General features: G+C 41.2%; 1 protein-coding gene across 1 annotated transcript in view; it reads right to left on the bottom strand.

Moving 5' to 3' along the window:
• The window catches only part of ankar (ankyrin and armadillo repeat containing), a 155555-nt gene that overhangs the window by 53194 nt on the left and 88595 nt on the right, over nt 1–13766 (bottom strand). The window contains 2 exon segments of the mRNA XM_060828124.1: nt 4894–5135; nt 11188–11356. Of these exon segments, the coding sequence (XP_060684107.1) occupies nt 4894–5135; nt 11188–11356 (411 nt within the window).

The raw sequence follows: 13766 nt of genomic DNA, 5'->3' as shown, positions 1-13766 counted from the left end.
CTCTTTCCAATCCTCCAGTTCGACTCCCGTGGAGAGTGAAGAGGCAAAGATCTCCACCAGTGGCTTAACAACTTCCTTTCTCGCTTCCTGAAGCAGCCTAGGATAAACCTGGTCTGGTCCTGGGGACTTGCCAATCTTAATGTTTACCAATATTTCCAGCACATCAATTTCATCAATCTTGATCTGTTCAAGCCTGTATCCCAGCTCCTCAAAGTTCTCATTCACAACAAGGTCCCTTTCCTTAGTGTAAACCTAAGCAAAAAAGCTTCCCCTATCTGCTCAGAACAGATAGGCTTCCCTTATCTGCTCGTGTGTGGAATGACTACCAGAGGAAGTGTTAGATGTATATACAGTTATAATATTTAAAAGACATTTGGACAGTACATGAATAGAAAAGGTTTATAGGCCAAATGCAGGCAACTGGGACTAGTTCAGTTTGGGAAACTTGATTGGCATGGAGGAGTTAGATCAAAGGATCTATTTCCATGCTGTATCACTCTACAAATCTACCTGAAACAAAAACAGTTTTGGTCTGGTGACATCTACGGGGAGAAAGCAGAGTTAATGTTTTGTGTTTGATGACTCTTTCTCAGAAATATTGCGGGTGAATCCAGAACTAATGGAAACTGTTTTAAAATTAGGGGTCAATCTTGCAAAACAGAAAAGAGGAGGATTTATTTTTCTGTCAAGAGTATTGTGTGATTTTTGAACATTCACCCTCAGAAGATAATGGAAGCAAGATAATTGAATATTTTTATGGCACAAGTTGACAAATTTTTATTAGGCAACTGAATTAAAGGTTATTGTGAGTGGATGGGAATGTGGAATTTGAAACACAAACATGGTTGTGGGGGTTGAATGAACTCTACATTGGTTACAGTCATATGCAACATAAGGAATAGACCTGTGAAACAAAACAGAAATTGTTGGAGAAACTCAGCAAGTCTTGCAGTGTCTGTGAGCAGAAATCAGAGTTAACACTTCGCGTCTAGTGACCTGAAATCACACAGGGTGATACTCCATTATCAATTCACTTTTTATTTACATATGTAGAGTCCTTGACTCTGATGCAGCTTCCTCAGAGCCAGCTCTCAGAGTGTTTAGAACCTTTAACAGACTTGTTTATATCTGTCAGCCAGGGTTCACTGACTGGACCAGATTAACAGCCCTAATACACCTGGCTTACTTTGTTACCATCACTACGGCTCTCCCCTTCGGAGTCTGAGAACATAGGCTGTTTTTTTTCTGTAGGTCCTCCTAGGGTGTTTTCGCACCAGGTCAGGTTCCTCCAACACTGCCTCTGATACATGTAATGCACTGTATAGCTTGCCTTTTCCACTCAGAGCATCTCAGACTTAATCCATTCTCCTCTTCAGGTGGCAAAAGCATTCAGGCAATATCCACTGTGTCCATGTCAGATTCTGAGATATCTTCAACACTTGATGTAGAGGGAGAATGCATGGGTTCTTAGACAGATGGAAAGGCAGTCGAAGAGCGGCGCATGCTTTGCTCCTGCATCATTTGCAAGTTTGCAGCTTTCATATAGAAGTCCACAGGTTCAGGACCATTGTACCTACCCATGCATTATATGTCACTAGACCTGACTTCATGCCAACCATGCCTCTTACCCATGCAGGGTGGTTCCTGTGGTTTCTACACCAAAATTTATCCCTGAAGTAAACTTTCTCTCTTGCTTAGCAGAGTCTTGTGTCCAGCATTGGCATTCTTGATGCCATTTCATCCTCCAGTCACCGTCCCCTCCCCTACCCCTAAGTCCAGGAAGATCAGATTTAATTTGGTGCAGAATCTTCTGTCCATTAGCAACTGTGTTGGAGTTATCCCTGTTGTTGCAAGAGGGGTGGATCCTACAATCAAATAAGAATCAGGACAGCTTGGTACCTAACGAAGCTGTAGGCTGTTTCTTTAAGCCTGCCTTCAAAGTTTGCACTGCACTTTCTGCCAGACCATTGGTTGATGGGTGGTATGGAGCTGTCCCTATCTGTCTAATACAATTCGATTCAAATGATGGTCTGTTATCTCTGACCAACACTTCCAGGAGTCGGTATATTGTGGAAAGATGTGCACAGTTTTTCTATAATCATCTCCATTTTTGATTAATGAATTCTTTGCATGTCCAGTCCCTTTGAGTGGTGTCCACAATGACTAAGAACGTTGAGCCCTGAAAGGACCTACATAGTCGACCTGTAACTGTTTTCAAGGTTTACTCAGCCATTCCCACGCATGTGGTGGAGTTGCAGACAGTAATTTTTGTCCTTATTGGAACTCTGGACACTGCCTCACCAACACACCCATGTCCAGTAACCAGTCCTGGCTACTAGACATAACTTCTCACTGATATCTTCATTTTGGAAACCCCTGGATGACCCTGGTTGATTTGAGCCATTATCTGCTGGTGACATTTGCTTAGGTAAATCATCCTTGCTCCCCATAATATGCAGTCCACTACTGTGATCTTGTCTCTAGGTCAAGAAAATTTTCAGTTCTGGTTGCAATGGCCCTATGATTTCCTCCATCACCACCAGCCACTTCAGTTTTGCTAGGACTGGATTTTTCTGTGTCAAAAGTGTCAGGTATGGCTGGAAGTATATCCAGAAAATTTAAAACCTTTCTAGACTCTTCCAGTGATGATAACACCAGCAGTGCATCTGCCAGTGGGAAGCGGCTCAATGCATCACATTTGCTACTTTGCCTCACAGAGTTTTCCAATTTGTAATTATACACACTTAGTAATAGAACCCACTGCTGTATTTAGCCTGAAGTTATGGACATCACTGCCTTGTCCTCTTTACATAGACCTAGCAGGGCATCCATTAGTACTACAAATTTACATCTGTAAAGGTAACTTCCTTGTTGGAACTTCCTGACTCAAATATGACCACTAAAAGCTACCTTCCCTATCTGGGTGTATTTACGCTCTGCAATAGACTAAGTCCTGGATGCATATGTTATTAGACATTCCTCTCCATTGGGCCACCTATGAGCTAATGCTACCCAGATACCATACAGGGAGGCATCTCTTGGGACCAGATCTTTTGACACTCTCTTTATTTTTCTTTTTTTCTTTTTTTTTTCTTTTTATCCCCAGTACCCATGGTGTGTGTGTGCAGCTGTGAGACACAGTGAGAGACAAGGTGTACAAATCTTTATTCAACTTCCACCATCAGGAAAAGTAGGAAAACACCCGAGTGGCCTGTGACAAGCAGTGCCCTTCACATCAAAGGGCAATGCTGTGTGAACAAACAGTGAAGGGGAGGGCAGGGACGACACTCTCTTTATATCTGTTAGTCAGGGTCCCCTGATTGGACCAGGTTGTCAACCACAGTCAAGGAACTCTTATTCTATGAGGTCCACCAGGCTGACCTTGTTACAATCACTATACAGCTTGTGAATATAGGATCCATATAATTACAACTTAACATATTTGCTTCAGGACTTTCTTATAATGGTATCCTTTATCAATCTATTTTCAGCGACTTCATCAATAATCTTTGCTGATGAGTGCACAATCTTTAATTCAATTGTCACACCTTAGATAATGATGTAATCTGATCACATTACACTAAGACCTGAAAAACAACCTGATAAATGACAAAGAACATTTGCATGACAGTATCAAGTAATGATCATCTCCAATAAGAGAGTCTGAGTACCAACCCTAAATATTCAGTAGCGTGACCATCGCTGAATCCTCCACCATTAACAGCCTTTGTATTACCATTTCCTCAAACCTGGTGAATGAGCTTGATAAATTCTAAGTCTCCAAGAGAAGGTCATGGGCTGAGTATTCTGCAGCAAGTCCTTGGAGCTGACCACCAAGGCATAAGTCAGGATTGCAAAGTAATAGTCATCAGATGTCTGGAAGAGTGAACCTGCAACATGTTCAAGAAAACCAACACCATCCAGGACAGAGCAACACCTCTTGATTAGCCCTCTACCTTAAGTATTCAATCCTATTATAATTGGTGCACTGTATTTGCAGTGTGTACAATATCCAGTGCAGAAACTCAGTGAATATTCTTCAAATTCTTCTGCCTGAAAGAATGAAGGCAGTAGGCACTTGAGAACCTGATCACCAGCATGTTCCCTCCAAAATCAAATAATATCCACATATTTGAAAATATTTCACTATTCCTTCATATCACTGGAGCTCCCTCTAACAATTATTACATGACGGTATTGCAGTGGTTTAAGGTGATGGCTAACTTACACCTTCTCAAGTCAATCAGGTAAGCAATAAATGCTGACCTTGCAAATGACACATAAATCTCATTAACAAATTGGAGAAAAGTAAACAATAAATCAAATGGTAAATTAGTAGAAACTTTCAAAAATGCTATGTAAGTGATATTTATAAAAAGAGTAGTTGAGGCAAATACTAAGTTGTATTTAATGAATCATTGGGTTTTATGAGGAAAAGAGGGGCAAAACAATATTCTGATAGGGTTAAATGAGAAAAGGAAGGATGAAGCTTTTTTGTATGATAAATACTTACATAGATATGTTAGGCTGAATGGCCCATTTTTGTGCTGTAGGTTCCATATAAATATAGTAATACTGAATTTGCATAATAAACCAATAAATGTATTAAATTTGTGGAGAATTGTGAGATACATAACATGGCAGTTAATATTTGTATATTACTGCTTATACCTATATATTGATTGTCTGTGGACTGGAAGTTTTATCTGCAAGGCCTATGTGCCATCTTTCAATGAGGAATGTTATGTAAAGTGCTCAATTCTTTCCCAAACTGCCTCTATTTTTTAGAAGCAGCTGATGGTGTACAATGCCCAATTTGTCGATTAGTGGTGAAACTGTCAAGCTTAATAAAATTATGTAACTCACACAAATACGCTGACAGTTGAAAAATACCTTGAGAAGCTTCATAATGTGCTTGTCAGTAGACACTTCCAGGAATTCTTTTTGAACTGCAGCATTTCCATCAGCTAAAACTTCGACTGCTTTTATTGCTTTCATCTGCATCCTGATTTTCCGTCCACTGAGGATGTTTACAAGTGCGACCACTGCGCCTTCAGCAACAATTGCATTTTGGTTCATCGTGTGACCACGTGCAACTTCAGCCAAAGCAACTGATGCATCACCCTGCAGAGCTTCTAAATGAAAATTGCACACATCAGAGTTAGCACTCTTCTTAGTGAAAATTGCACATATCAAAGTTAGGACTCTTCTTAGTCATATTATAAAGTCTGGATGATTAACTAAAATGCTGACAGTAATCCCAATGATTTATGAATAGAAAATAAATGGAGTTATAAACATAAGCAGTAGGCCTATGAATATCTAATTCAGGATTCTGGTAAGTAAAGATACAAAACTCTTAGAGGACAATCTCTCATTAGAGAGGGATGACTGGCATTGACTTAATCACCATAGCTGCAAATGTGTTGCTGGTCAAAGCACAGCAGGTTAGGCAGCATCTCAGGAATAGAGAATTCGACGTTTCGAGCATAAGCCCTTCATCAGGAATAAGAGAGAGAGCCAAGCAGGCTGAGATAAAAGGTAGGGAGGAGGGACTAGGGGGAGGGGCGATGGAGGTGGGATAGGTGGAAGGAGGTCAAGGTGAGGGTGATAGGCCGGAGTGGGGTGGGGGCGGAGAGGTCAGGAAGAGGATTGCAGGTTAGGAGGGCGGTGCTGAGTTGAGGGAACCGACTGAGACAAGGTGGGGGGAGGGGAAATGAGGAAGCTGGAGAAATCTGAATTCATACCTTGTGGTTGGAGGGTTCCCAGGCGGAAGATGAGGCGCTCCTCCTCCAGCCGTCGTGTAGTTGTGTTCTGCCGGTGGAGGAGTCCAAGGACCTGCATGTCCTCGGTGGAGTGGGAGGGGGAGTTAAAGTGTTGAGCCACGGGGTGATTGGGTTGGTTGGTTCGGGCGGCCCAGATCACCATAGCTCAGGCAAAGGGAGAGATTGAGGGAAAAAGGTAATCTGAACTGGTGCTGGCCTTGAACGTTTTCAGCCATTCTGATCACAGCTGTTTCCTCCAACTGTGCAATTGCAGGGCTGACCCTTCATAAACAGGGGTTATCTGCTCATGATACTGTGGTGGAACTCACAAAGCACAGCAGAGGAAATGTATAACATGCAGAACAGAAAAGTCAGTCCTTTTTTTCACACCTATTGGTGCACAATAACACATTCCTAACCCAAGAAGAGGAAGGGCAGCTGGAGGGAGATTGAGATGTCTTATTCCCTTCTTACATTGTCAGTAATTCCTTTGCCTCGAGCACTGTTGCATGACTTCGTATGCTGAATTCGCAACACCAGATTGGCAATGTTGTATTGATTCTCTGGCCACACAGTCTGAAACTTACATCTGCCTATTCTTCGGCCAGTTCAATTACCTTCTACTGTGCAGGAATCAGGGATATCAGCAATACTGCAACCTGTCTTCAAGCAATTCTGTTATTGTTCACTCCTGTGTCATGCAGGCAGATATAAGGACTGAGAATCATCTCAATGCATAGTAAAGCCTTTTAAGTGCAGAATTAATATTGCTTCCTTAGTAAGTGCTCCATTCACACACTGTTTTGCAACTGATACTACTTTCTCATTGTGAACTGGTCCTACACATTCAGATCATGTGTGCTCCATTCACATACTTAAATAGCTTAAATCAGCACTATTTTTCAGTGATTGCAACTGTGCTGTTTATTCTTGCAAATAGTAAGCGGTCTTTGACCATTTTTCAGCAGGGCACTCAATTTCACTTGTGCTGCATTTTCTTGGTCATGTTCCATATCCATCACATATACCCAATCCTAAGTTTTGAATTTTTGGATAGTCACTGGTCACAGGTTTCCTGTGAATTTCTTTTTTGTAGGACAACTGGCCCTGGAGCTGCAATGTTTGAGTAATGATGCTGCTGGTAAATGCTAAACACATTATCATGTCACAGTTGTAACTGAAGCATACAAATGTCCCAGAAGGAGGTGCATGGCCTCAGATGATGGGATGCATCCCCGGATTCACTTTAGAAAATATGGGTATACAATCTCACACAGATAGGCAGCAATATTAACATGCTGAAGAAAACTTTCTCACAAGTCTCTCAGAAAACCAGAAAGGCAAGGTTTCTGGGAGTAAAAATCACTGGGGAGGTTTACACTGCTATAGATAAATAAGGAAACAGTTTGTTGCTGAATTGGGAAAAAATGATTATTGGTATTAAGAAGACAAGGAAATACCTAAAACTGGGAAGTTGCAGCTACTGTGTTATGTTGTCTGTTGCTGCCAGGATTCAGGACATCTGTTCAGCGCTGATGAGTATCTTACAGTGTGAAGGGGAGGATGCAGTCACCATGATCCATGTGGGTACCAGTGACATTGACAGGACAAGAAGAGTGATTGTGCATATTCAGAATGAAAACAAAAAGCAGAATCTCAAACCTCAAATAATCTCTGGATTATTGCTTAAACCATGTGTAAATTGACACAGGGACAATAAGATTAGACAAACAATGTGTGACTCAAAGACTGGAGTGGAAGAAATGAATTCCATTTAACTGGGTATTGAACTTGCATTGGGGAAAGTGGAGTCTGTGCCAATAGGAGAGTTTACATCTGAACTGTGCTGTGGTTGGTGTTCCAGAGAGCTGTAAAACTAGGGAAGCAGAGAGGGTTTTAAATTAAGTAATGGGGAAAAGTGATCAAATGTGGGAAGATGTGATGAATCAAAGTGTGGAGACAAAAGAGAGAAAGGCATTAATATGGGAAATAATAAACAGATCATGAAAGGAAGGGATAGAAAGTACAAATCTAAGAATGAATCAACATATAAGGCCAGAAATTACAAAAAATAATAAAAGGACTAATTGTATTTTGGAAGGTTGGCAAAAGGGATTTTTTTGCTCCAGTTGAAATGGGAGTTGTTGGAAATGCTTAGCATTTCTAGCAGTATCTATGTAGTGGCTCTTCATCAGAACCAGTGCAGATCATTGATCTGCGATATCTGTTTTCACTGTCCACAGATGCTGCCTAGCCTGTTGATTACTTCAAGAATTTTCTTTTTAGTTGTAGATTTTCAGAATCTACAGTAATTTCTTTTCCCATGAAATGTCCCAAAGTGGGGGCCTGTAAGTGTGATTTGTGTTAATTTAAATTGAGAATTATTTCTCACTCAACACAAAGCATAATTTTGCTGTTAACAAAGTCCACTTGTTTGGTTAGAAGTGGCACAATATTACAAGTGATTTTGTTGGTGCTATCTTTGCTTTTTTTAAATTTTGGAAGTAAAATCCAGGGTACCCAGAAGGGAAACAATTGTGCAAAAGAAGGTGTTTTCTGCCACCTTCATAAACAAGCTATTTCTTTGGCAAGTGCTTACAGATTTAGGGTTAAATATTTCTCAATTGATTGGCAAATGAGAAGTCTCAGTTGAGAGTGTGGTGCTGGAAAAGCATCCAAGAAGCAGGACAATCGGCATTTCAAGCATAAGCCCTTCATTAGGAATGAGGGGGTGGTTGAAAGGGGCCAAGAGATAGATGGGAGCTGGGGGGGGGGGGGGGGGGGGGGGGGTATTGTAGCTGACAATGCAATATGTGGATGAAGGTCGGGTGATGGTGATAGGTTGGAGAGGAGCGGATAGGTGGGAAGGAAGAGGGACAGATAGGACAGGACAAGAGGGTGGTGCCAAGTTGGGAGGTTGGATCTGGGATAAGGTGAGGGGAGTAGAAATGAGGAAACTGGTGAAATCCACATTTATTCCATGTGGTTGGAGGGTCCCAGGGCGGAGGATGAGGCATTCTTCCTCTAGGCGTCAGGTGGGAAGGGTTTGGTGATGGAGGAGGCCCAGGACCTGCATCTCCTTGGGTGAGTAGGAGGGGGAGTTAAAATGTTCGGGCATGGAGCATGGCGTTCTACAAAGGTGTCTTGTCTCCCCAGTGTAGAGGAGACCACATCGGGAGCAAAGGATACAGTAAATGATGTGTGTAAATCTATGACGGATGTGAAAGATTCTTTTGGGCCCTTGGATGGAGGTACGGGGAGAGGTGCCGACACAGGTTTTGCAATTCTTGGGTGGCAGGGGAGGTGCTGGGAGGGGAGGGTTGGTGATGGGTGTGGACCTGACAAGAGAGTCGCAGAGGGAATGGTCTTTACAGAATGGGGATGGGGGTGGGGAGGGAAATATACCTCTGGTGGTGGGGTCTTTTTTAGGTGGCAGAAATGGTGGAGGATGATGCGATGTATCCGGAGGTTGGTGGGGTGGAAGGTGAGGACTGGGGGATTCTGTCCTTGTTGTGGTTGGAGAGGTGGGGTTTGAGGGTGGAGGTGCAGGAAGTCTCAGTCAAACACAGTTTGACTTAATGTTAAATACTTACACTATAAGGAGTGGATGCCAGTGGGCCAACAGATGTGCCTAAGCAAAACAGCCACGCTGGCTGATGTCAGAAAACTGACCAGGACAGACAAGAATGGCTGAACTCGAAAGAGGCCTCAATTCCAATACAAGTCAGGAGTGTGGTGAAATTTCCCCGTTACCAAGATGGGTACAGCTCCAACAACACTCAAGAAGCTTAATACTATCCAGAACAAAACAGACTGCTTGATTAGCACCACATCCACAAATATTCACCCCCTCCACTACCAACACTCAGTAGCAGCAGTGTGCACCATCTACAAGAAGGACTTAGGAAAATCACTAAGATTCCTTAAGCAGCAAACCACTACCATCTAGAAGGAAAAGGGCAGCAGATTCATGGAAACACCCTTTCCTCCAAGATGGCAATAAATGCGGGTCCACTTAGAGAAACCTACATTTCATGACTGAATTAAAAAAAACTCAAAAGATCATTGTTTGAGGTAATGCCAAATCCCATGAAACCCTTCGGGGTAAAGTGATCAGATCGGCAAATTTCTCAGATCTGCAAATTCCTCTCGCGGTGATAAGGAAGGTATGTGACCTGATACTGTGTGAGCTGCTAAGTGATGTAGCTTCTTTTAGGTTTGAAATGTTAACCTTGCCAGATGTGTGGGAGGCAATACTTACTGTGGTGCAAGTAATGCTACATAGTACCTCCAAACAAATGACAGATATTGACTGTACATGAGACATCTGATGAAAAAGTCTGGCTTCCCAAGAGGCAGTATTTTGCAGTGGCAGTTTTATAATGCTAACTCACACATATAGAAGCATGAAGCTTGAATAAGCTGTTGTGTAGAACAAAGTAGAGTGGAGCAAATCATTCACCTTGTTATGACTTTGAAATCTTTCATTTTGCAGCTCTTGAGCCATCCACTGGCACTAACATTTGCAGCTATCTCTGCCCTGACTATTTTTGGCAGTCAGCATGGTCTCCTGTTGCCATCAATTGGTGAAAGAAAAATTTCTTTTCTCTCCTGGACAGCCTTCAGAAGAATCTCTAGGGCAGTATTGTTAAAGCATGGAACCACATTTTCCCTGTTCTGTGTCATCTCCAAGAATGTGTGGGATGATGGGCTGTGGTGGAGTGATGTCCCTGGGTTGCAGAGAGTTGAGTGTTGTCTTGGTGTCTTAAATATGGTAACTAGATGTTGGAGGTTTGAAGGTCCAGGGGGATTTCAGATTTCATGCCCATGAAATTTGGGATCTTACCTACCTGTGCATATTTAATGAGCTGAGAAGAACATAATTTTGCAAAACAAAGCCACCTACCCCATATGGAAGTTGTTCCTGTTTTTAAACACACCTCCATGCTTAGTTTCAAAAAAGAAAAACTCTGCCCAGTCTTTCTGCAAGCTAACCACAATGAGGATGGTGACAGATACATGAAACTAAACATTTTGTACATAATGGTCACACCTTGTATTTGTTCTTATGATGAGCATTGTCTTTACTAAATAGTGTCTCCATCCTATACCTGATAACGTGCAGAAGGTCTTTATCAATGATGCTTGGTATCTTGTGGACCCTGTGCAGATATTTTGGGCTTACACATACTTAAGGTTAGTAAATTTAATTTAGGCTTTCAAATTCTTCAGCAACAAATAGTAAGCTTCCATCAACTAAAATCTATCATGCTGCAACCTAATCTCATTGAAATTAAGTTGGCCCTGAAAACTGCAGTGGAATCAGTACACTCATTAAGGGCAAATGTCCAACTCTACTTGAATTTCGCTTGAGCATCAAGTCCAATCGACAATTTTGGAAAATCGTTTGAAAACAAATTACCTGAAGTCACACTTAACAGTTCCACTAACAGAGGAATTGCTCCTTCATTTGCTACCAAGGTCTGATTAACTGGATTATTAGTGCATAATATCCGAATGCATCTAGTTGCATTGATTAATACATCTTCGACTTCAGAATTTAAAATCCTCACCAGTGGAGGAATTGCACCCTAAGGAATCAAAAGAATAAATGTTCAAGGATACTTCATTAGGCACAGTTCCAATGAGTCAAAGAGAATACATAAATTTAAGGTTAAAGTTACAGAAATTCTAAATAATTTTTATCGTACAATACAGAAGGAGGCCATTTGGCCTATCAAATCCATGTTCTCTGGAAGTGTAATACATTGAGACTCACTCTGCCACCATACCCTTGCAACCCTATCACTCCTTTCTTTCAAGGAAACCATGACTGAATCTCTCCAGTCACCTTCCAACTAGTGGCTTTTAGATCCCAATCATTCAGTACACATGTCACCTTTGGTTCTTTTGTCAATCTGTGTCTTCTTGTTCTTGACCTTTTCATCAACAGATATGCTCCTTTGCATATCTCTCACAATTTTGAATATCTCTCTCAAATGAATGATGAATCTTCTATTTTCTAAAGACAACTTCAGCTTTTTCAGTCTATCCAATGTAGCAGAAATCCCCATACTGTACAAAAGTGTATCATAACTTCTTGCTTTTGTACTCATTACAGCCCAGTTTAAGGGTTTAGTGGCAAAACAGTATTGTGCCTCCCACTGTTACAGGGAGCTTGAGTTCAAGTCTCAATCTGCTTACAGGTATGTATAACTGAAAAGGAGAGTTAAAAATATCTTTAAAGTCCTAATGGCTCAGTTAAAAGATTGAAGACACAGTTTTGGGCCATTAGTTTGATGCTGTCAATGCTGCGGAGGGACCAAAATGACATTTGTTGTATGTACACACTTCAGCTGTGAACTTCACTCAGAATTATACGAACAATTAAAATCTGCCAGAAGGATACAGTGTACAAACATCATGATACAATCAATATATGTAATGCCAACTTGAAGTAACTGCACCATTTCAAAGCTCAGTGCTCTAGCCAACACCCTTTATGAACTTCGCTGAGGTGAATATGCATGAGGCAGCACAGTAGGGCTCTCCAGTACTATTCAATAGGATATAAAAGAAGTTGATTAGTCACCGTTCGATTTCCTCTGATGTTACTATGATTATACAACTATATAGTGCTTTTCTTAGAATTTAAAAGTTGCAAGAATCTAGAGAGAGTGGTGTGATAAACACTGAAGAACTTTGTTTTAACCCCAAAGTCTCTGAAATACTAGTTGCTTACAGGCATGGGATTAATTGTAAACATTCCTCCTGGAGTCCAGGATGAATGAGAGAATGAGTAGAGGCCATGAAGGCCAAGATATTCTGAAACAAGAGCTAAGGGGAGGAAGAACACAAAAGAAGATATTTCAGCAGGAGATCATTTCTCCTTACCAGAATCTCAGACAAAAAAAACAAAGTGACAATGTCTGCACTTTCGAGTCAAAGAGTTGATTAGCATAGAAACAGGCCTTTCTTCCCAAATGTCTATGCTGTGACAAGTTTAATATCTCTGCCAAGGCCCCAGCAATTTTGTCCTTTGTCTCCCATAACAGCTTGGGATACATCTTAAGCCCTGGGAATGCACACTTTTGCCTGGTAAAACACCTCATATCTCCTCTTAATTAATCTTAACATGGTCTAAAACATCAACATTCCAACTGAAATCTCCAGTTACAAAATCTGTCTCCTTTTTGAGTACAGCTGAGAAATATTCACTTCAAATCTCACCCATGCGCATCTGGCTCCATGCACAGAATGACCCTTTGGTCTCTAATAGGTGCCACTGTTTCCCTGGTAATTCTTTTACTCTTAATATATCTCTTTGCCCAAATCCCCCCAATTTGTTTTGTAAATATCACCCCTCCCCACCCCCACCTCCACTCTCTATAGTTCTCAATGGTCTCCTCTTTGATAAGAATGTACTCACTAAAATATGCTACTTGTTGTAGCAACCACAGAAAGCTTACATTAGAGGAAATATTACTGTGTAGAAAACTGTGATGATTAACATTTAAGTTCTGTGTCTTTCCAAGCTGGGGTTAGAGATACAGTCATCCCCTGTTTTTCAAAAAATTTGCTTTATGCCACTTTGCTTTTATGAAGGACCTACATTAGGACCTGTTTTTGCTAACAGAAAGAAATTCTGAAGAGGATTTTAGCTTTTATGATAAAGGGCAACATTTTTCCCATTTAAATTAATGCTTCTTCACTTTATGCCATTTTGGCATATGAAAGATTTCATAGGAACGCTCTACTTTTGGATAGCGGGGGATATCTGTCATTGTTACATCTTACAGTTTGTCATCTAATGTGCTGTAAAGGAGATTACTGATGCCCTGTTCAAAGAGAATAGTTAACTTCCATTTTCTCTTCCCAAAGACCAGCTGGAAAAGTGAATATTTGGCTTTGCTAGGATTGCAGGCACTCCAATGCATGAAAGAAGGCAACTAACATCACAGATTGCATTTTACTTATACAAGATGCCAACTGGATCTTATA

This window comes from Hemiscyllium ocellatum, chromosome 7 (assembly GCF_020745735.1).
Source record: "Hemiscyllium ocellatum isolate sHemOce1 chromosome 7, sHemOce1.pat.X.cur, whole genome shotgun sequence".
Taxonomy (NCBI): Eukaryota; Metazoa; Chordata; class Chondrichthyes; order Orectolobiformes; family Hemiscylliidae; genus Hemiscyllium; species Hemiscyllium ocellatum.
This window is presented reverse-complemented; position numbering and strand designations above follow the sequence as displayed.